Source organism: Gavia stellata, chromosome 9 (assembly GCF_030936135.1).
Source record: "Gavia stellata isolate bGavSte3 chromosome 9, bGavSte3.hap2, whole genome shotgun sequence".
In the NCBI taxonomy this organism is placed as follows: Eukaryota; Metazoa; Chordata; class Aves; order Gaviiformes; family Gaviidae; genus Gavia; species Gavia stellata.
The window spans coordinates 24,474,205-24,499,799 of NC_082602.1; the positions used below are offsets into that span (position 1 = coordinate 24,474,205).

At 35.0% G+C, this 25,595-nt stretch overlaps 1 protein-coding gene across 2 annotated transcripts in view; it reads right to left on the reverse strand.

The window, feature by feature from the left end:
* Positions 1 to 25,595, reverse strand: part of LOC104264621 (adhesion G protein-coupled receptor A3-like) — a 285,940-nt gene that overhangs the window by 107,630 nt on the left and 152,715 nt on the right. For both annotated transcript variants that reach the window (XM_059821160.1, XM_059821161.1), the window contains 2 exons: positions 25,068 to 25,229; positions 19,951 to 20,166 (listed from right to left, as the gene is read on the reverse strand). In XM_059821160.1, the coding sequence (XP_059677143.1) occupies positions 19,951 to 20,166; positions 25,068 to 25,229 (378 nt within the window). The remainder of the gene's footprint in view (positions 1 to 19,950; positions 20,167 to 25,067; positions 25,230 to 25,595) is intronic.

Sequence of the window (25,595 nt, forward strand, 5' to 3'; positions counted from 1 at the left end):
ACCTCACACAATTGGCCTCAGCCCATCGATCCAGCCTGTCCAGATCCCTCTGCAGAGCCTTCCTACCCTCGAGCAGATCAACACTCCCACCCAACTTGGTGTCGTCTGCAAACTTACTGAGGGAGCACTCCATCCCCTCGTCCAGATCATCGATAAAGATATTAAACAAGACCGGCCCCAAAACTGATCCCTGGGGAACACCACTTGTGACTGGCTGCTAACTGGATTTCACTCCATTCACCACAACCCTTTGGGCCTGGCCATCCACCCAATTTTTTACCCAGCAAAAAGTGCGCCTGTCCAAGCCGTGAGCAGCCAGTTTCTGCAGAAGAATGCTGTGGGAAATGATGTCAAAGGCTTTACTAAAGCCTTGGTAGACTATATCCACAGCCTTTCCCTCGTCCACTAAGCGGGTCACTTCTTTGTCATAGAAGGAGATCAGATTAGTCAAGCAGGCCCTGCCTTTCATAAACCCATGCTGACTGGGCCTGATCACCTGGTTGTCCTGTACATGCTGCGTAATGGCACTCAAGGTGATCTGCTCCATAATCTTTCGTGGTACTGAGGTCAGTCTGACAGGCCTGTAGTTCCCTGCATCCCCCTTCTGGCCCTTCTTGAAGATGGGCATCACACTTGCTAACCTCCAGTTCGCTGGTACCTCCCTGGTTAGCCAGGACTGCTGGTAGATGATGGTAAGTGGCTTGGTGAGCACTTCCACCAGCTCCCTCAGTACCCTTGGGTGGATCCCATCCAGTCCCATAGACTTGTGGGTGTCTAAGTGGTGTAGCTAGCCTTTGTCAAAGAAAAGTGGAAAAATATGCAAGTGCTGATTAATATAATTTACCACAACTATATTGAACCGTCGCGAATAATCAGAGATCAAAGAACGTGTAGAAGGACTAGTAAATTACAAAACAGCAAAAAGCAAGCTATTGTATTGTTTAAATATGTGACTGTGGGACATCTGAGTGGCAGAATGACTGGGCAGATGTTTTTCGATAGCTGTACAATATGTGAATCCTTGCACTCTGTTAGTCAGTTCTTGTTAGCAACTCCAAAGGGCTTTTATGATTATTTTCTAGTAAACTATGCGCAATAAATGCAATGTGAATGTGCACATCTTTTATCCTATTTCATTACAATAACACTTTTATTTATTTGTATATTTAGGACTGAAGCATGTTGTTATTAAAAAACTCTGAAATATAATGAGTAAAGTTTTATTCAGTTTGTCTTAACGTACGTCAGTGGTAGTAGTTATTGTAATATAGGTATTTATAAAACTTAATGGAGCACTTGCTGAGCTATTTTTACATGGTTTACATTGCACATTTTTAAATAATACAAAAACTTTGCTGAGTAAAAAGAATCTATAGCAACTCAACAATAAAAAGAATTTCTGGCTCAATGTGTACTATGTGCCTTTTTTCCAATTATCTAATCTAGTTTTTTTCTAATTATCTATCTAGTTGTTATTGAGATGATCTCCAAGGAGTGTGTCTAATAATTATTCATTGAATTTCTTGAATTTGAAGGAAAGTAATTAGTGCTTTCACAACAAAAACACCAGTGATGCAAAAGTAAACAGGTGAATACTAAACACATGAATCAAAGGCTGCTTGGTTAATGTTGTACACAACATAGGTGCAATATTTTGGCTGGTTTTCAAAGTTTGCTGCAAAGGTTTCAATGCAAGCTAAAAAATTTACTTTACATGTGAAGTTTGAAAGTCTTATCTACATATCGTTATCTTGGTTGGACTGTTGGAAGATCATGGAAAAAAGAAAATGAATAAAGCTTCCCCAAAACGGAACTGAGGAAAGATGTAAAGGCTAAAATTTACGATGATTTTCATTGATTATTAGAATGTTGATCTCATAATTCATGTTTCTTTTTTTTCCCCCAAACATGAAAGCTAAAGAAAATTGCACATAATGTTATTAATTGTATTTAATTTTAAAATTTCTTTATTACTGAAATATACTTTGCATATTGCTCCTACCTCTCAAATTCTCCCAAAACATCTGGAAATATTACTTTCTATCCATTGAAGTCCTTCCCATGAACTCCTGGTAAGGTGTATTACTGGTATACAGCAACAACCACCATTTCCCCTTTTTTCCCATTATAGTAGACATGCATGATTTCTCATAATACTAAGGCCACAGGTCAATCTTTTTATAAAATTACTGGAACAGTATCAGTAAGTTAAACTCTTAACTATTTTGCTAGAAGGAGACTGTACCATGCCTCTCTCACAGACCTCTCAAATCAGAATGACATCCTATTTCCCTGAAAACATTGAGAATCCTTGCTGTTCATTAGAAGCCAGATTTAACCTGAAACTGTATTTTAAGAAGCCTTGTTAATCTACGCTTAATTTTTTGACAGAGCTTTATTTGATAACCTAGGCAGCTAATAAAATCCTCCTCCCTTTTTCACAAAGATGCATGTTACTTGTCAAAAAAATTAAGTTGCATCTCCATTACTCCAAGCTTACCATATATTTACCAGAGGTAAAAATGAACTCATCCTCTTGAAGCAAGAAATTTCCCTTGTGTCCTCGAAGCAGCAGCAGTTTTTATCTCAGCATCAATCTGTTTTCAAAGCACTTGACAAAACCAGTTAAGACACCTTTATCTATTTTACATGCATAATCCAGTGCGTGTACAATTTTAAAAGCATACATACATTGATAAGTAGAATGCTAATAAAGATATTGCTGTGTTCAGAGTTAATTTGATTATTTTTCTCAAAGTTGCAGGTCATTTCTTGTAATACCTGACCTGTACGCTTTCAGCATTTTATATAACTTTTGTTGGTGTTATACTGACCTTTGTCAATATCTTATATTGGACTGTGAAAAGGAACTCATGACAAGATTTGGTCCCTAACAATGTGAATTACATTTTCATTGTATTAAAAAAAAAAAAAAATAGTAGCAATACTAAGTATAATGCAAGCTTCTCTAACTCCTCTGTCTTTTGAAAGTTGAGATCAGAATCATGAGACAGTGCAACATATTCTGTCACCTGAGAAACCTTTGTTCCCTTCTTTGAGGTCAAAGAAAAACATGGAAGTGTTTGGCCAATAAATTAGTCCAAAAACTTTACCCCAAACCTGTTTGCCAATAGTTTCATCAAGTAGGTGCATAAGCTGCCGTTATTATTGCTGTGACAAATGTAATTTGGAATCTTTGGAAGAAACCTTATCTAAAGCGAGGGATGCAAGCATCACTGTGAATAGTCATAAAGGTTTAAAATTTTAGGTACATCTGGATAAAGATACACAGAGAGAAGTCATGTCCATCAGTTATCATAGTTAACTAAGTTTTTCTGAGTTACTCTGTACTGGAGAGTGGTTGCAAAGAGCAGTGAGTATATGAAACCACTATGTCTAAGTACCAAAACTTTGAGCATCAGTGAATGTGGGGTTAGCTGTGACATTCGGAGTCTGAGACACGTCCACTAAATTGGTTTTTAGAGGGACCTCCCTGGTCTCAGCTATTTTATTTGGGGAGCTCAGGGAAATGGTTAGGTGACATGAGGAGTCCTCTGCAGAGATTTACACAGAGGTAATGCTGTATTACCTTGTTGCTGTTGCTACCATCCCTTGTCAAGGTAAGTGCCTGTGCTCAGTTAAGATGAATCTTCATTTTCATAAATGCTTTTCCAGCAATGACATTGTTTTATTTGGATTGTGGGCTAAGCAAACACTCAATACAAGAAAAAAGCCAAACTGCCTTTTTTGGGTTTTTCCCCAGCAAACAAACATCTTTTTAATTTACCAAATACAATCATGATATACAGTCTGCCTACTATTTTGTATAGTATTGTATTTGTATTATTTTTTTCTCAGAGAAACATGGGAAGAATATTCAAACAATAAAAACTTATTGAAACAATTCAGCAAAAGTTTTTTGCATTTATCATGTCTAAAATTCCCACTGGAATTTTTTAGATTTTAATTGAAAAATCCCACATTAAAAACAATTTTAACCTTGGGCAATCATAACTATCTATTTTTAGAGTTACTGAAAATATAATTCTTTTACCAAACTTTCAGTTTGTATTACAAAAAATATCAGAAAACCGCTATGACATAGACATTTCAAATACTTCTCTGGCTAAGGGAGCCACACTCAGTTGATGAGTAGATGTAGATGACATTCTGTCTTTATATCATAATAAACCACCAATTTCTTGAAAATTTCTGCACTGCAAAAATGGAAATGTGTATTCAGCCCTTACCAGAACCATCTTTATCATGAGGTTTTCTGCCTATCATAGAATGGCAGTCACCTTATCTGCAGAGCATAAGCAGAAGCATCACAAGCAGCTGAAGGGCAAGATATGCCTGACAGCTTCTGTTGCCAAGAGAAAAGAAAGGAAAAAATTCAAAACTAGCCCAAAAGAACTAAAGATAATTTTAAGTGATAAGCAGTGCATTAGTACGTTATTGGAAAAAGAAACAAAATTACCTGATTAGTTTCTAATGCGTTGCCTTACTCTAGAGAAAAGGGAATCGATGGAAAAATAAATCCTAAAAAAAAGGACATAATAAACATCACAGTAAAGGAAAGAGAAATAAAAATGTCAGAGAGAGATTGAAAAAGTAACGAAAGAGAAATGGGTGAAAATAGTTCTGATTATCTTATTTTGTAGTGGTTATTATAGATTTGCTCAATCAATAAGCAAATTCCTCATGGCCAGGGCTTTAGAAGGTCTGATTTAAGTTCCAAGGAATTCCTAGGCAGGGATAAAAAAAAATTAGCGACAGATTATTTTTTAAAAAGACTAATTCTTCAAAACATTGTAAGGAGTAGTATTTAAAAAAGAAAGAGGATGGCATTGTGACTTGATGTCAGAGCACATGGGTTCCATAGAGTAACTGGTCTTAAAAGAAATTGTAACTCCTTCATGCAAGATTCTTCTCTTATGGATTTGTGTGTATCTAATGCTCTGGGAAGTCAATCAGGAAAGATGGCCTGTCCATCCTATGGCAATAATCACTGAAGCAGGATTTACTCCTGTAATGCTCCTGTGCTTTGCCATGGATTGGATAACAGGTACCGATCAGCCTGGAGAAGAGGAGGCTGAGGGGAGACCTCATCACTCTCTACAACTACCTGAAAGGGTGTTGCAGAGAGGGGGGTGTTGGCCTCTTCTCCCAAGTGATGAGTGACAGGACAAGAGGAAATGGCCTCAAGTTGCACCAGGGGAGATACAGACTGGATATTAGGAAAAATTTCTTTACTGAGAGAGTGGTATCACAATGGAATAGACTGCCCAGGGAGGTAGCGGAGTCACCCTCCCTGGAGGTATTCAAGGAGCGTGTGGATGTAGCATTGTGGGACGTGGCTTGATGGGCATGGTGTTGTGTGGAGTGGGTGGTGTGTGGGGGTTTTTTTTGTTTGTTTGTTTGGGGTTTTTTTGTAATGGTTGGACTTGATGATCTTACAGGTCTTTTCCAACCTTAGTGATTCTGTGTGATTCTGTGATTCACTAACTCTCTTCCTACTCTACAAGTCTCACAACCTATAGGAATACAACAAATTCCAACAAGTTTGTCTGAATACAGTCAGATATGATGAATCTGAAAATGCAGACACTTCTTTCAAACAGTATGAGATTTGTCCCTCTCTACAAAAGATAGCCACATAGCCAGCAAAGTTTTCTGTGATTAGGCAGGAAGGAGCAGGATTTACTCCACCAAAAAGTAGTCTAACTGAATCAGCTCCAAGCATTTATCTTGCTGCTTAAGTGTTATAAGGTGCTTGTACTACAAAATAAGTACTTAGGAGCCAATGCCATAGGAAAATATAAACAGATATAAGATGACAAAAGCAGCTGGATATCTTGACATGCACTGTCAGCAGCTTTATGAAAATTTTATGTACCTGAAGTTCCTCACTGCTAAGTTTTCCTTCATTCAGCTCTGTAGACTTACATGCCTGTTTACTCTACAGAGATAAAATTTGAGGAATTAATATGTATTTTTATGACATTTTATGCTGTGCTCTGCCTGGGTTGGCCACAAGACCCTTTTATGTGACATAACTCCAGTAAATTTATACTTACTGCATTTTTGTTTTATTGCTGTTTATAGATCATAAAAAATACCTGAATAATTTCTTCTATCATTTAATTTTATTTTTTTTAATTTTAATTTTATTTTTGTTTAAGGGTGCAAGGGATTGTAAGATAATTACTAAGAAAGCTACTATTATGTAACAGTATGAAAATGTTGATAAAGACATCTCAGAGATGTTATGGTCAAGCAAATCACCCTGAGCATGCATTTAGACTCTGAAACCTTTCCAGTAATTTCTGAACATTGTATTTTGCAAATGCCCATCTCAGCTCTAAAAGCTATGTTACAGCTATAGCAATGCCATGTGATTAAAAAGTGTACAGTATTTTTCAGTGCATAGTTCCACAGTTAAAATGATCTACCTTATTTCTTATTGGGATAATGAGAGGTCAGTCACTCCTCCTGCATGACTCTAACAGGGAAAACACTCAACCAGAATACAATAACAAGGTGAAATGGAGAAAAAGGGAGAGGAAAAATATCTATGTTTTCAAGACTGATTAAGCAAAAAAAGATGAAGTTGTTCTACATGGAAGAAGTATTGTAGAACGAGCCTCTTACAGTCCACAGGAAAATTTTTGGGAAAACCTGGAGAGTGTACATGTGTTGAGAATGTGTGCCAGGAATGATGAAGAAAAGTTAGAACAAGTTATCAAAAGTCTTAATTTAAAGTAAATGAATAAACTGTACTTAGACATTTCTGTTGATACTTTCCTTCATAACTAAGTGGCCTTAATTCAATTTAGCTGAGTTCATTTCCAAATTAATTCAATTCAGCTGAACTGAATTAAAGCTACTTTGATTCTGTGTAAGGGTCCCTACTTAGGGTTTCACTTAACCACTTTCAAAATTAATTCAGATTAATTTTCCCCAGTGTCTGCATGTAGACAAACTCCTTAAACTGAGTACAAAGGGAAATGAAGAAATTATGCATGGAGTGCCACTAGAAACTTATTTCTAAAATAATCTCTTCAGCAACTCAGAACTTATTAATTTTTAATCTATTATTTAGATTTTCATGCATTATTTCAATATACACATATTGAAACCTACAGAAGAGATAGGCTTGTTCTCTTTCAAGCCCTTTCAACTGTTATGTAAAATGGAGTTGGCACCATTATTTCTTCTTTGCAAATCAGTGTGATATGCTTTCACAACAGCACAATAGAATGTACTAGCAAAGCTAATAACATGAGAAAAAGAGTTCTTAAGAGTTCTAGTGCTAGAAAAGTTTTCCTACACTTTTTTCTTCTTCATAATTGTGTGAAGTCATCACCATGGCTGTACGTGAAATCTGTAGCCTGTTCCCTTCTTGCACCGATGATGTTTAATTTAGTGTCCTAAAGTTGTGAACTTCACTCCAGTACTTGTTCACTGAGCTGAATAAACATCTTCTCCCTGACTCTTCAGGTTATATAACAACTTCACATGACACATATGCACATTTTGGCTACAGAAGGTATATTTCATTTTTTGATTCTCCTAGCCATAGCCCGGTTACAGAAGACCACTTTCATTTTAAAGGAAGTTTATTGTCAGATCCTAATAGTTATTAAAAACTTCCACTATTTGGACTGAAATATAAAGCCAACCAATTTTACTATTGTACCACTTTCAAGAAATCAGCAAATACACGGTAGCTCGTATCAACTGTATACATGTTCCTGAAAACAGAAGGCATATTGGAAAGAAAATCATCATCTAGATACCTTACTCTTCCTAGTGTTAACAGCATTTTAGAAGTAGGATTGCCAGGGCAGGTCTACTCCAGAAGCAACTCCTACTAGCACACACCTGAACAAACACATTACCATCTATCAAGGATGAGCAGTTAATTAGGAAAGCGACTGGTTACCATCTCATGCTTATAGTGTCTCAACACTCACTGAATTATCTTACTTTCACTGATGATTAAAGTTTGACATATATTAAAGCATCTTTGAGCCTAATGCTAAGAGAAAAAGATAACCTTTTAGAGTTTTTAAAATGAAGATGTAAAATAATGTCCCAGTCATTTTATGTTTGCTTTTTTTAAAAAAAGTGATAACAAACTAGGCAAGATATTTCCAGGAATTCACAGATCATTAGCCAAACTAAATACAGACTCCTTTTTCAGTGCAGTGATTCCATTGGGATTATACAATGGTAAATCAGGCCCAAGTAGTACAGCAGTAGGTTTTCTGAGTATTTATTGCAAATAGTCAGCTATCAATAGATTTTAACATTCACTGCTAATTTTCAATTATGTCTAGAATGATGTTCCACACTTTAATGAATCCCCAAGAAAAAAAACACTGAAAACCACTGTAGCAAAAAGTACCCAGTGAGTCTGATCCTCTTTGAAAGTTCATTCCTTAAAGAAACTCTAGCAATTTCACTGTGGAGGAAAACTTAATGCTGAAGTTTGATCCTGCCATTTGATTTGATTTGTTATTTGACAGAATTAAGCTAAACTCTAAGGGTAAGATGCACTTTATTTCAAATACACTACATACATTCTGACATATATTCCCATTAGACGTTTACTTGCTACAGACTTCACTTAAATCAGACATGAAATTTCTGAAAAGGAAGGATTAAAATATAGATGCCAAATCAATCAAGTATACTGAAAGCTCACAGAGACTGAAAACCATTGTTCTGGTGAACAGGAGCTGTTAATAAAATAGTTTGGAATGCATATGTAATCCTATTTTATGTGGAAATCAAGAATATACACATTTAAATGATCAGTACCACTTAAATAGTATATTTGATGTTCTGTGGCGTTTCTGTAGATGACTGCTATCATAAGAATTGCAGTGATAAAGGCTGAAGAAACACAACATAGCTGTAAATAACTCTCCAGGTCAACGAGTCTGATAATTATATGCAACTTTGGTAGACTATATTTAGTAAGAGTTTCAAATCTGTTAGACAGTTTCCACAGTACTGATCAAAGTGAGCTTGTAAAATACAGGGGCTTTCTGTACTACAATATCACAGAAATGGGGTGGGGGGAGTGGGGGTGTCTTGGGTTTTTGTTGTTCTTCTTTTTTAAAGTGTCAAGTCCTAAGCTTACTCTTCTTCTTTCAGAGCAGCAGCATATGCTGGTCAGTGAAGCATATACTGCACAGCTGTTACATCTACTGTATGACCTGTACCATTGAATTAGCCATTATGTTTTTCAATTCTGGTTCATCAGACTTTTGATCTGAGGGACTTTAATCTAAATTTAGCAAAAGAATACAATTCAGTGTTATCTTGTCTATCCGTAATTCATAGCCTCCAGCCTGTTTTGATCTAAAACAATTGGCCGACTTTTTTTTTTTTCCCTTTCAAACAGCAACACAGGATGCATGAAAAGATTCAGCACAAGAATTAATGGCAGAAAACCTCCAGGACTGCAGTTTGATAATGTATGAATATATATTTGCATGCACACAGAGAGGATGTTAACAGATCTGGGCTTTTTAACAATCATCATCACTCCTGTTCTCAGGTTTTTACATTTGCATTCATGGTACATTAAGAGGGAGAACTATTTCTACATCTAAGAACATATATAATATAATTTAGTGTATAAATAAAAACAAGTGTGGTACTGTAAGACCTAGTCCATTAAGATGTCTCAAAAATTCAGATAATTTTTCTTTCGAAAGAAGGAACCAATTTCCTGTATGACAATCTTCTGGATACAACCTATTGTTGAGCAAATCCATAAGGCATACAAAGGTGGATATAAAATATCCGTGCTTATATCCCTAAATTCAACACTTTTCACTAACATTTGAAAGAACATTAGTTCAAGTTTTACTGAAATACTGAATCTTTCTAGCTATTGTAAATAGAATTGTAACTTCTGACTAGTTTTTTTTAAAATTAATTTTTAGTAACTCATTGATACCAACAGAAGAAAGTGGTACAAGGCCTGGATGAAGAGTAGTTTAAAACCCATTGTTTTTCTGAAGTTCATTAAGGAAATCTAAATGTCTGTATTTCATCATGAAGTTCTCTCAGAAACAAAGCAAAGCTGCATATGAGTTTCACTCCCTAAAAAAAGATAGTGAAGCAAATCAACTTCACTTAGAATGACTGTCTGTGTATAACATCATACAATGAATATCTATTTAGAATTCCTTTCTCTGTAAAACAGAGCATAAGTGCTTCATTAAAAACTAATCTGGCATTAAAAACTAATCTGACATTAAAACCAGTAAGTTCCTTCACTGATGATTTGGAAACTCAATTAACACCTGTAAGTTCCTGCACTGACAGTTTGGGAGTACAATAACAATAATTTAGAATAATGAATTAATTCTTATGTAGAACTATGGAATTTTGAAGATGTGATTTTTTACAACTCACAGCCAGGAAGTTCTGCTATGATCTCATCTGTACTTTTCAGGTCTGTATGTACTATGTTAAATAACAGTTCAACTAATTTACAACCTTTCCTTTATATATTTAATATATATTATGCTAACCATACATAAATCAATAACGCAGAAAGAGTTCCCAGTATGAACATGAATCAGCGTATCAATATTCATTTAGTTAAAAATCAATTTCTCATTGAGATGGGCTCAAGAAATACTATGAATGTCTTTGAGATGCCCACTGGGACAGTAGTCATGCAATCTTACATCCTATTTTAAGTGTGTAACACATGACATTGTCTAAAATGGCAGACAAGGATGAAGAATTACAGTCTGTCTCAACTCTCCTAATAAATGCAAGTCTTATCATAAAGTTTGGTTTTTTTAAAAAACAAACAAACAACTCTCTCCTCCTCGTACATCACCAAATCTCTCCCTCTTCCCACACCCTCCAACAATATAGAATAACAGAGCAGAGAATGATCTGATGAGGACTGTAAACCCAGCAAACTGATTTTATTAAGTTAACTATTTTTCCTCTCTCCTTCCCTCACTCTTTTCTACTCCATTTTCCCTCTGTATTTTTTTTTAGGAGACATTCCCAAAGTTCAGAAAACAGGTCAAACTCAAATAGCTTATAGGCACCATAAACACATAATATTACTTGTCCATGTGTGCACTATTCCTTTCAGAATAACTGTTGCTAACCCCATACACACAGAAACCAGGACTCCACATCATTATTTCATCTGTGTATTTTTAGTGAATATCACTGTATTATATCAGCAACTACTGAAAGAAAATTTTTTACTTCACAGTTTTTTATATATATTTTTAGACTGAGGAGTCAGAATATGCTACATAATTGCACCCCTAGGTCTACACTGTGCTTAAAATATAGAGGTAACATACCCGCTTCCTGGACTGAAAATTTGCATTCCACTGCTGACTTCCACTGCATATTCAGTAACAACTATATATCTGGCTATATATGTATATATAGTCTTGGGAAATCTCTCACAACATACAAATTACAGTGTTCTAACTACTACATAGAAAAATCACACAGATTAATTCCTCTACATCCACAAAACCAAAAACCACTCGAAAAAAATCTTTGATACATGACCTCATATACTGCTGCATTTTCCCTGAGCAGATCAGATCCTTAAGAGGAGCTCTGGCCAACACTATCACTTTTGTAAGGAAAAAGATTGTACCTTTCAGTGAGCACATTTATGCCATGTGTAGGGTTTCAATCCTCCAAAAGGAACCTCCTCACCTCTGTGTCATTGGCTATTTCCCCCTGATTATCATATACAGCTGGAGACTGGAAAGTCAGGAAACAATTATAGTTTCTAGGAGAAGAACCCACATTCAGAGCAAAAATTCCAGCCACATCACCTGCTAATCATCAAAGCAATCTATTTTAGTGAACTCTTTGTCATCATCAAACTATTTGTGGTCCAACATAAGCCAACAGGAATCAAACCAACACAGGGGAAAAAAAAAAAAAAAAGAAAAACTTTTAAACACACTTCTACAGTTACTAAAATTATCCATTTAGAAATTGCAAATGCCTTCTGTAACAGCAAAAATAGGTAACAATCAATTAGCTAAACAACCATGTAGTGAAAAAGGTTTTGAGAAACAAAATGTAATTATTTAGTGGATGTTGAAGTATATTCTGTCAGCCAGCATCAATCTTACTCAGTGAAAATAAAATAGGCATTATAAAGAAGGAAGTAGAAAAGAGTAGTTGAATATATTCAATTTATATACAGTTCCATAAAAAAATGTAAAAAGTTGATTATTAGTATAGTAAGAAAATCAGGGTTGGGGTATAATTCCTCAAATGTCAATGCAGAACTGGTAATTTCACTAGAACTCAGTGTTCTCCTTGTTCATTATTACCTTTTTACCATTAAGTTAACTTAAAATATGTTCAAACAACTAATGTACTGTGTTATTAACTGTTACAGTGTCAATGTGGTTTTGTTATGAGATTTATCTTAATTAGCGTACAAACTATTATTTAACAGCAGAATGCACATGAAGGAGTCTGATAGTTTATAACAAGGAAACTAATCTTACAATGCCCTTTGGGAAATCCCAAAGAGAACTTTTCTGTAACAAGAGCAATGGAGCAGAAAATCAGAAGAAAACAGTCTTTTACCCAACTATTGTGAATGAAAGAGTGACAGCATATCTCTCAGATGTATATTGACAGCATACATAAAATCAATATGATTCATGTCTGTCCAGGAACAGAAGCTTGTTTCACAAGAAAGCAAACGTGAATTGAAATAACAGAATTTTATATCAAATACAAGTTGGTAATTTTCACAGTCCTTTTGTCCTTGTATTTATTCTCTTCAACCTATTCAAATTTCTTTTCACTTCTTCATACACATACAAGTAAGAACTCTGAACTGTACATAGCATTAAAGGAGAACCAGTTAAATAACTTTAAGTTTTAAACATAACATGTCTCCGAAACTTCAATACCAGAAACAATAAAATTCAGAAAACACTTCCTGGTGGCTGATATTATTTGCAGAATAAGCTTTTTATCTGCTAAAAGAGAAGTGGCAAAGGGCATGATAAAAAAATAAGGGACATGAGCTTGTAATTACACATTTTAAAGTTTGTTCCAAGCACCTATGAAACAGAAAAAAGTGATACAATAAATTTTGTCTACTTTCAAAAAACATAATGTATATTAATTTTTATACGTTAAAACATATGTTAAACAAATACAAGAATTGTAGAAACCCTTCTGTATACCTAACATAACTGATATTTGTCACACTTGCATGAATAGTATTTTGGCACTGTTTAATTTTCTCAATGTTTAGAAAGATCTGCAAGAGCCAGATAGCCATCCACATTTATAAAAGACCACAGAAGCATGTGCAGAGAAAACAAGGTGTATTGAACACAGAATACCAAACTACAAATGTTGAAGATGTCATAGTAGGCATAAATATATAAAGACATTGTTTGAGAAGGAATAGTAGTAGGACATATAAATATACAAATGTGTGATATGAGCATTCTGGAAGAAGAAAGAGAGGGGTAGTTTGTCTTGTCTGGTTTTGAATTTGAAATTAAACCCGTCTAATCAACTGAACGACAGACATTTCAGCTTTTTCCATAGCTAGTACTCAGTGTACAATCTAAACACACCTGCAACCAAATTTATGCCTGCACAGAAAATACTGGTTTATATATCATATTGCTGTAGTTCAAAATAAGTGGAAATTCTTCCCAGATCTTTTCTTAGTACTAAATGCTTTTACTTAGTATACATTTTATTTTAAAACAAGGACTCAATGGCTGTAATAAGAGATATACCAACAGCTACTTTTCTGTACCTCCTAGATATTATGTCTAAGAATGAAGAAGAATATAAAAAATATATTTTTAAATGTAAAAAATATAATGTATGTGGTTATTCAGAATATTGAATAAATAGATACTATATGTCTGGATAGATTCTAAATTACAATAAAAACCACTAGAGGATAAAATTTAAAACTATATTTTAAATATTAAAGAAGCATGTAGAATAAATATAAAGGGATGGAGCAGGTAAAATATAATAAACTTTAAAATCCCTACATCACATAAGATATCCCTTTGTGACAGTACCAACAACCTACCCATGGAGAAAGAAGAAACAGACATAGAATGGTTACTGTAAAATCTATATACAGTATTTACACCCCAGCAAACTTTCCCGTAAGTTCCCAGAGCAAATTCTCAAATTAATATCAATATCCAATACAAGAAGAGCAAAATGCTTTGGGTGCTAAGACACACAAAGAAAAGGGAAAAGAGAAAAATGGGCAAAAATAGACAATTCCCAAAGGAAAAGGAACAGGGCAAATTCTGGTGTGTAACATGAAAAGTCGTGATCTGGAAGTTTAATCATGACAAATTTTACAATACTTGGAGGAAAAAATATTTTGAAACCAGAATGAGCTATGATATTATGTATTCCAGCATTGAGCCCAGTGTCTCACTGTAATATGCCATACATACAAAACTGAGAAACTAACTTGCGCTTGGTGGTGTCCTGCTTCACTTGGCAGTGTTTTCTTTATTCCATGTTTTCTGCAGTTGTAAAAACTGCAGATTCAGAAAAAAGAAAACTATAATCTTGTACTAATCTGTATGATACAGACGTACTCAAAGTTCATATTTGATGAGGAAAGTGCTGTAATACTCTCTATGAAGCAATGTGCACTGGGAAATTAGAGAAGATCATGATGGAAATGATGATGCCAACATAATTCATGGTACATTTATGATGCCTATCAACTTACTAGTTATTACACTCTAGAAAAAAAAATACAAAATTACCCTAATGATATACTGCGGCACACTGTAGTATAGCAGTATTTTGTTGGGTATGTTGGCTGGTATTTTGTTAATATGGTGTATGTCGTTATGGAACATTTCAATGTGAATCTTCTCAACAGGAGACTGAAAAGCATTTGTGCAATTTTTAATGTAGAAGTGAATGAAAGAAGATCTGGACTGAGGAATATTTAGTCTGAAAGACGGGATCAGAAAAATTAATCAGAAGTAGCCATCTTCTGTGCAAGTTGCAGGAAGTATTTTTACTTTGTATTACATTTTAATTGAAGTCACAAATTCTATACATTACTTTGAATTCTAAATTTCCTTAGCTGACCTTATTGCCTTGAAAAATTCTGTACACATGCATCCTGAACATGGGAAAATGTATCTTAAATGAAACTCAATGAAATTAGTACTCAATGAAATTAGTAACTCAATGAAATTAGTAACTCAATGAAATTAGTAACAATAAGCACAAGGTTAAATGAAAGTACTTTCCATAACCAGGTTCACAGGTGATTAGAATATACATACATTACAAATTGCCAGTGCAAGAGGAAGGTCCCTGTTAATGAAAATGTATGATCTAAAGAGCTAGAAGAGAAATTTTTAAATGCTGTTGTTGCTTTTGTTTCACTGAAAGAGGACAAGGTATTGCTCAAATCTTAGTCAAAACTAATTGTTCTTGCAGAAGTACTGTAGGAAACCATTTTGGAACCTATAGTTGGGTAACTACATGTCTTACACTCTGGCTTTGACACTTCCAGTGTAAATTGTAATTATTATTTATATAAGAATTAGGTTTTGCATTAATGAGAAAGTTAATTATTGCACACTCTACTAAGCAGCTTCCAAATGGATATAATTAATTATCTATAGAGATCCTGAACATTTCACATACAGTGGATGTAGGAGAGGCACTTTCATTATAAGACCTATTTTCTGCACCTTCAAACTTTCCCCTCCACAATTCCTCTTTGGGTTTTTAATTCTGTGCTTTAACCTACCCCAAACGCCTTGTCTCTTGGTGGAAATCTTTGCATTAAGTTCTTTTCTGCACTCCTGTTAACTTCTACATATGAATTTACTATTACGTATACATTATTTGTATGGTCTGACATTAAAAATTTATTTTATGCAAGAAAGAACCTTTTCTTATGTAGTGATCATGTATTTTCCAGTAAGTATCTGAGACAAGAATATTTCTAAAATTGTATAATGTCTCAAAGTGGCATAAGCAAGTAATCATAGGATTTTGTCAAAGCACTTTAGAATTTTTTTTTTGTGCTTAGCATGTCTAGTACCAATCATAGCATCAATTTAACTTTAAACATTTTATCACACGGACATCACCTGTAATACAACCTGGCAAATCAAAAGGTCAGCCTGGCTCAGAGCATATAAGAAATAAATAGAACTGAAAAGTTAGATGGGATGCATGCAGAATATTATGAGGAATTCAAATTTCAGAAGTCATGGATTACATGTGAAATTATAGATTATTGAAATTTTGAAACTTGCTAATTAATTCATGTGTCAGAAGAATAATTAAAGAGAGGAAAAAAACTTTTTATTTGACAAGTGTTTTCAATGAAGCTGAAAGTGTAAGTTATATTAATAAAATACTTTCTTTAAAGTCCAAGCATGAATACTGAATCTACAGTCCTCTATAAACTACACAGTTGATTACGATAGTACAGGATGTTTAAAAATTCATTTTATGTTGAAGTAATTTTAGTGAGTTAGAGGAAGGGTTAACTATACAACCGATTATCTTTGCATGCTGGAGATAGTTTACAGGATCAGGCTGGAACAGAGATAAGGTTCAAAGCATGCTTCAGGTCTGATATCAAATGGGAACCAGATACTGGATTCAGAATGAACGGCACTAGAATTTCAAAAGCGATTCTCACATTGTCCAAGTTCATATGTTACAGCAGCCTTGTTGGTGTGTCGTTATCGTGATATCCTTAGACCACAGCCATGTCATGGGACAGAATTGTCCCTCAGGAGCATTCCTTAGACAGGATCTCAGTCTGGAGTCCCAGGCTGAGAAGATGCCCTTAAGCCTACTTAAACAGAGATGAAAAAAACCACTGTGTCAAAATACAAGCTACTGTATCAAAACCTAGGAAGATATATCTGAGCTATTCTCTTCACCCAGTAGAGTCCAGTCAGGGAGCAAAAGCTCCCTACTAACTGCAGAAATGGGATCTAAGAGAAGACATCTGGGTCTAAATCCTACCAGAAGAAACTTTTGATCTGCAATACTGATAAATAATTCTTTTCAACCTTCCAGATTGGTTACTGGCTACAGAATCAGAATTAGATTTAAAGATAAAAATTTGTGTATCAAACTGTAATAATATTTTCCTTTAGGGTATTTGGAAACACTGCAAGTTAGTCTACAAAAGACCTACCACGTATTTGAACCATAAGCGGATACAGGTATATTTTAACAGTTATCTCCTGAACTTCTCTGAATGGTGGATCTCTTTCAGTGCCTTTTAAAATATTTAATTTTCAAAGCTTTTTTTTTAACTGTTTTTTTACTTACTTATTTAAATTTTTAATATTTCTTCCCCTTTTGGGGGCTCTCTATCCCATAATAACTAGATCAGGTTAAATTATGTACAGACAACCACTGACTAAATTTGTATCAATTTCCTACCATTGCCAGGAATATCACTCTGGGTGAGCTACAAAAGCTTTGATTGTTAAGATAGTTTGTGATCATCTGTTTCAGTATTCTCCCATCAACTGCCCCCAAATTGCTTCATGAGTATTCACTTTTTAAATTTATTAGCGCAATTGGTTAGCAACAATTGTTTATGTTTAGCAAGCGGATGATTTACAGTATTATACATTTGAAGAGGGCTACACTTTTTAGAACAAAAATATATAAACATTCTCTTTTAATAAGCTTTTTAAGGACAATTTTTCACATTTTTATTAGGAGTAAATTAGATTTGTAATTACCATTTGTATTTAGTGATTTTAATTAGATTTTTTTCTTCTTTATGATTAATCCTATGCTAAATAGAAGAAGATTCTAAGAATAATCTCAGCATCTAAGATGAAGTTCTAAAGAGTCACACATAATAATGAGTATTACTTTTAAATATAGTGACTAAACATTGGTAACTAAAACAAGCAACTCCCACCTCCACCACAAATTCTCTAGTTTCCTGAACTTTGCATTGCACAATCAAGTAGGTTTACTGTTTGCCTCCATTGAGCAAATATAGAAATAATTTTGCTAGTGGATGATGATAAAGAATCCCATTTTCTGTTATCAGATATAATTCTACAGATCATTCTATTAAACAATGGAGAAATGCAACTCATTTCAGAATGAATTAAAGGAGCGCTTAGCCTAAAAGTTTCAGAGAACAGCAGTGAATGAAAACATCTTGCTTTTCAGGATTAAGTTAAAGGAATATATTCAGTCTGTTTATTCACATATCACATTTAAAACCCGAGTACACCTTAGTATTAAAACCTAAAGCCATGAAACTAACGTTTAGCTGAACCTATAATCTCCTGTATTGTGCTGTTATAATATTTACAAATTCATATACAGGTGATAACTAATGATCCACCTAATAAAGTCACTTCTGCCAGAATATATATCACATACTTCAAAATTGCTTTGCATGGTAATAAGTTTACTTACTTTCTCCTAGCTTCTTTCTTTGTGTAGTCAGTAGAGTTTCCCTTCTGCAAGTTGTATAAAGTCAGCTAGGTTCAAAATACATTAGGAAAGATTTTACTGAGATCTTTATATTGTGACATTCTGGCAACATTTTAGAAAGGGGCTTCAAATAAATATTCTAACTTACTCTGTGTATTTGACACATGCATGCTGATAGGAGAGATGAGGAATTTGCATTTATGGTAGAACTCTTTATAACAGGACACCAGTGCTTGACCATCAAACTTTCAAGAGATTCATTTACTAGAAATGTTGGTACTCAGTTTCTGAAGGAATACAAAATATATTGGTAGAGCTGATAAAGAAAACTTTCCAATTTATGTAGTCCCATATATATCTCTATATTGCTAATACTATCCCATACATTGCAGACTGTTCCAGGGTTGCTGCTTGCCAAAATATTGTATCTTTTAGGTCTCTGACATTTGGGTTTCATCTTACGGATGTCAAACTCTTCTCTTTTCAGAGACAACTTTCTCTTTCCTATAGATAGACATGTTAACAGTGTCCACAGAAGAAATTAACTCCATTGCAGGAAACAAATTTAACCTATTCTTCCATTATTAAGATGACTCCTTTTTACCAGAAGATCCTGAGAGCACAAACTGCTGTATCACTGACTGCATAGTCCATAGGGAAGATTAAAATGCACCAAAGAGAATATAACTTCAATCAAAATACTTTCAAAGTTCAATAAACTAGTCATATTGCTCAGAAAAGTATCATTTTGTCATAGTAAGTATTTCAAGAAATAAGCCTATTAAACTGTGATTCAGCTGAAGGATAACAAAAATTCAACTCTGCAATACTTAAATTTAATAACATGCTCAGCCAAATGCAAAATTCCATTTCCTGCTAAATCAAAATTTAATTGTTCCATTTCATTATTTGATAATAACAGTGCATTCTATTAAAAGGCATATTTATTATTGTTTTTCTTCAGCTACTACTCAAAAACTCCAACATAACACTCCCCTTCTGTATATAGTTCAGAAGATAGAGAATGTAATATTATCTAGTGGAAGTAAAGGTAATTTCCCTAAAACAATACATTCTTGCAATATAAAATCCCCAGAGAGCACCTCACTAGAACAAATATTTCCAAATTACTTTAAAGAGAATCCTTACACATAGAAAAGTTTGCAGAACTGGACCCAGAGATAGAAACAACAAGACATTTACTAATTTCTATTCACCTCCTGCATTCCTGCATTCCACCTGATTACATTAACGGAATATCTGTTAGCACAGCAAAATATGCTACACCAGTTTAAGGCTACTTACACATTGAAATTATTAACCAGTTTACAATGCTAACACATAACATATACACTTCCCAAATCAGTATTCTGCTTAAAGGTACAACTGAAAACACACTGAAATAGGTAAGTTATATTCACAATTGTACTGACTTACCCTGGTAGAAGAATTCACTAAGGAACCATTCAGATTGCCAGTGTTGCACTTGAAATTCAAATGTTGATCAGGATGGTGATTTGCTGCCCAGCTTCCCAAATCATGCACCACTGACTTGTCAGAATTTGTAGATATTTTCTGGAAGGCAGTGCAAGTCATTCCTGTGAAACTGGATGGCTTGATCATAAAGGCCTCCAGAGCAATATTACGAGATACCTGTGAAAACATTGAGAAGCAGATATGTTGCTAAATCATTAAGCATAATTGTATTATTATATGTGTATCATGTATTTACTGTATATACTTTATAAATGATTGTGTATGCACACACTTCCATACATACTCATAGGGTAAGAAAGAAAAAGGAACTTTTTTAAAAAACTGATCTAGAATTCTACAACAGCATAGCGGGTTTGCTTGAATCTTCTTGAGGAATATATCAGTTATATCAGTTATTATTATATCAGTTTTGCAATTGTGTCATTATCAACCTCAGCAGAATAAATCCTGATTTAAAGCAATACAGTTACAAAGTGAACTAGCAACAGCAGTAGTAGGAATTATTTAAAAATTGAACAAGGATGTGCTTCGTACCTCAGAAATGAAACAGAAATCTTCTTAGTTATTTGGTGGATGGATTGGTTTTTTACAGATCTTGTTCCATTAGAATATTGAACATGACTATATGGTTCAATGCAACACCACATTGTAGGTCTTTGGCCTACCCTGTAGTGAGGTGATGTGTCTAGATGGAGATTGTAACACAGTGCAAAGATATGCATCTCTGCACTGCATTATCTTTAAACTAGTATATTCATTTCAGCGCAGTCCTGTGCATGAGATAAACAGCTCATGTTATAATCAGGTTGACTAGCTTAGACTGGCACCACACTGATTGGACTATATGTTTTCTGCTTCCAGGCATAGATTGTTTAGTGATGTTATCTATTTTGCACATTGATTGCAATGTAAAGATACCTGAGTTAAGCCACAAACTAGCAGGTTTATCAGAAGGACAAATTTACAAACATGGCAGCTTTATAGTACTGTACTTTGCTTCTGTTACGCAATCTAGCAATACAGAAGTACCTTAAATTGATGTGAATCCTTCAGAATTTGGGGCATCATATGAGTTGTGCTGACAAGAAATTACTTCACTGAAGAAAATAGCATTAATTCATACTAATAAATGAATCTAAAGAAAACGTTTTGCATAAAAAAATAAGGGCAGGATAGAGGGTAGCCTAACTGTGTAAAAGTCGTTGTACCAGAACAAATTAAATCTTAGCATGAGGCACAAGTGCATGACTTGATGGTCCTTTTTTGAACTTCCGAAAAGGTTTTTGAATCCACCTTCTTCGGTCGCTGATGATTGTGAATATGTCCAGAATGAAAGTACTGAAATCTCATTAAGCACTTTATTTTACTTTTTGTCAAAATTAGACAAAATCCAGAAGCTTTCAGTAAATTTTTTATTCTTTTCATATAAAAGTAATATATCTATTATTTTTACTATATATATTACTTTTAAAGTAAAAGTAGCCTAAAGATTCTTTTCAATTATTTCTAAATTCCTAAAACATCCCCCTTTTTTAGATTAGATTTCCACCTTTTCTGTCCTTGCCTGAAGATGATTTTATTCTACACTCAAATAAAAATGCCAAAGATCATTAAGAATCAAATATTTTTTGTATTAAAAATCCAGTGGCTGTTTATTGAAAACTCCTAAAACCTGAAACTAGGTCTACTTGGATAATTTTTTTACCATCTGCAGATAGCCTTTCAAGGAGTTAAAAAATCTACTGCTTGCAGAAATCTATTATCCATATCACAGGAATCAAGCTACATGACTCAGTTAAAACTCCTGTGTGCTAACAGGTTTTCTTTAATCTTGGGAAAAGCCACTTAACTATTTATAACTTCATACTTCCTGCTGTAGAATGGGCATAACACTAGTTGCCTATTTCATAATGTGAGGTGATGGTGAATAAGATGTTTGCTAGATAATGTTGTACTGAGGATTCAAGTGATTTCACAACAGTGAGCCCTATCTTTTATGTTTTGAATATTAAATTCTTTAAACACTTGGGGTTTTCCACTCCCAAAATATACCTGTAAAGGCTTGACAATGTTCAAACAGTGCAAACATGCCATTCTCAGCATATAGAAACAGATGGGTAAAGTGCAAGGTAAAAAAATGTTCATTATGTGGGATTGTAAAATGAACTACAAAATGGATACAGATGAACTCAGCACAAAGTTATCCATGGAAACAAGCCACAGTCAGGTACATGTTATGAAAAACTACAAGCTAATCTTGTCTCTAAGCCGTACAGATACCGAAAATGATAATTTGGTGTCCATTTCCTAAACCTCAAATAAAGGCACCACTCACCAGAAGGGCCAAAGGGGATTCTTACCTGGGTAAGCTGAGAGTAGTGCTGAAGGCTGCAAAGACTGAGAGCACAAACAAAAAGCCATGTTGCAATTAGCCTGAAATATTCTGACAGTCTCAGTGGCTGGAGAATGAAATGAAAACTCTTCAGAGGTGGGTTTGAAAACTATTGCACGTGCCTGACACAGGACCACTGAGGTAAGTTTTATCATCAGCTGGAAGTCTTTCTTTTCAAACTGCACATGAGGTGTATACACGGAAATAAAATAAAAGCAGGAGCAAAGAAGCGCCTCAGAACAATACTGAAGGGAAATTAATTTGGCAGTGCTGAGGCATACAGATCCACCCCAGGAGCTCTCAGTTGCCCAGGGCACCCCCCGCCTCTCTGGCTGTGCCCAAGGCCGCTGAGGGGGCTCCCATTTCCTTCCCTCTGGCCCAATGTCAAGCTGAGGCTCCTCCGAGGCCTCGCCTGAACTCCGTGGTGGCTGTGTCTCAGTCTGGCCACCAGCCCCGTTGCCCCAGGCCCACTATTGATCTGGGGCTGGTCTCCTCGCCACGGCCTGGCCTGGAGACCACCAGGCTGTGACTGGGCCCAGCTACCACCACCAGGTCTGACCCTCACCTTGATCTGCTGCCTCGTGTTCCCCACCTGGCCTCATCACCACCACTGAGGACGTGGCCCTGGACTGGGGCTGCGCCCCGGCGGCCCCCGGCCTGCCCCGCTCCCTGGCTGGGGACAGTGGGACAGGCCCTGCTGGGGAGGCCCGGGCCCTCGCGGCATCCTGACAGGAAACTTTTGTCTATATGATTTCTCTAAGATTTTAAATACCATATAGTCTTCTTTGTTTTACTGTTATATGATTGTTAAATGAAACATTAAATATATTATATTTTTTATATACATAGGAAATGATCTAGCATTTTAAAGTTACTACTGGCCGTTCTTTCTGCAGTGTGTTTTGTACGCCATTGGATAGCAAGGGAGACTTAAGAAGATCTAAGCGAAGGTATCCATCCTGGTGTTTTTCTGACCTTGAAATTAGTCATTCCACAACCTCACAGAACTGGAAAAACATTTTTGTCTTCCAAAAATGACGTAGAGTAACAGTCATGGCTCCCAAGGAGCTTTTCAATGTATAGGAACACAGTCGTGCACATGTTATACGACTGACACAGTTTATAGAGGTTCCCTTTTTTCAGTAATTGTATTATAAGCTAGTGACTACCTAAGCTTTGGGGGGTTTGTTTGCTGCTGTTTAAAATAAAGAAAGCAGATGCAATTTCTGTGAGATGGTTTGCTGGCTGGCCTCCCAAAGGAACAGAAGTGTTTGGTATTGCATGAGATGACACCAGAAAAACTCCACATCTTTGTTTATTTACAAATTGCACTCAACAGTAAACTAATTCTTCTACAGAAAACCGTAAGAAGCAAAAAAATAAAGCATGACAAAAAGGTTAGTGACGCAGATCTACATCTGAGTACACAGAATTACTGTTTACAGTAATGTCCACAGCTTCCTGAAGCAGTGACAAGGAAAAAAAAAATCACCTTTGGCACTTGACATTTAAAAGAAATTTAAGTATAAAGTAACAGAGCCTCACATTGCAAAATACTTCTAAAATGCACATTACTGTCTCTATGTATTTAATATAAATAAATAAATACTTTCAGCAAATTTCATTCTTTAACATAAACAGGAATTAAATAAAAAGCTTCCTTTAGAAAACAGTCCAATATATTTTTTTCTTTGCTTGAAAGACTGCTTTTCTAAAAATGTACAGTGAAGGAACTAAGGCCATTATGTTATTTGGCTCAGCCTGTAATTGCCTATAATTCCTTTTTTTGTTTGTTTGGGTATTTTTACTTTTATACCTCATTGCTGTAATTGAAACTAGCACTGAATTTGCTTTAAAATAGTGTCTTCATGTAAATGCAGTGGACAATTGAGAAAATAATAAAGGTTGTTTAAAATCAAGCAAGAAAGCAAACCACCCAGGGAGCGATAAGGCTTTAAAATATTTATCTAAAATTCTAAAAGGATATGTTTCAAGCTTCTGATTTAGATGCATTTCTGCTATTTAGATGTTGGAGCTGGCAAAAAGACAGTTTCTCAGTATCCAAATGACAACCCCTCAGTATCTTAATGACAAGTTCATGTAGGTGGAGGCCAAGGAATAAGAACAATTATTTCATACTGCTACAGCTTGCTTCTAAAATTCTAAAACTAAATTAGAAATCTTTATAACAAGATACACCTTTTTTGATCATTTTCTAAATGCTTTAAGCAAGTATTGTCAAGAATCCTCTCTGAAAGGCAAAAAACCTTCAGGCAACAAGGGAGCATGTCATCTTTCTTTTATTAAAAATTTCACTCACTCAACTTAGACCTTTCAAAATATAATGACAAGAACAACAGAAACAGAGTGAATAGTAAGGGCACTAGGAAGGCAGTGTGAACAGCCTATTGTAAGAATAAATACAATAAAGTCAAGAAAAAACACTTTTTAATACTATCAGTGATACTCAAAAAAATACTTTAGTCCTCCAGATACAATCCAGGAAAAGAAAAAAAAAAATCACAGAATCCAAGTATATCTACATGAATCGGCTACGCTGTATAGCTGGCTTACACAATCTCTCTTCTCTGTGTACTAGTAGGTTGTAAAAAATGACATTTTAAAAATAAATTCTGACAAAAAGCTTTGTAATTTTATGAAATACCTTTGATATAACTTGAATATTGCTGGTCAGTATTTGACTTGCAATGTGTTCCACACATCGTACGATCCTGGTGCAGGCTTTGTCTTCCTTTTGAGCCATCCACAACACATGGTCATTGACCAACATTATATTGCTGGCAATTTCAATAAGAGCATCCCCAATCTGGAAGAGAAAAAAACCAAAAAACCAAAAATGGTATTGTCTGGAAAACTCACAAAAATAGGAAAAGAATACACAAGAGTATAACTGAAAGCAAGCACCTTATTTCTCTTAGTAACCATCATTCAAAGACAGTTTTGATTCTATTAAGAAAATCAAATGGACTGAAAAATAAAGACCAAGAAAAGTGCAACTGACTTCAAGGAAAAGCTTTTTTATTCACAATTTTAAAGCTTATCTTCAAGATACACCACAAAATGGAGTCTCTCATTGGGTGATAAATGGAATCCCAGAATTATCACCCTCTCTCTTAAACTAATTAAAATTGACCATGTCCCTCTATAGAACTGCTTCATGTTTAATCAAAGG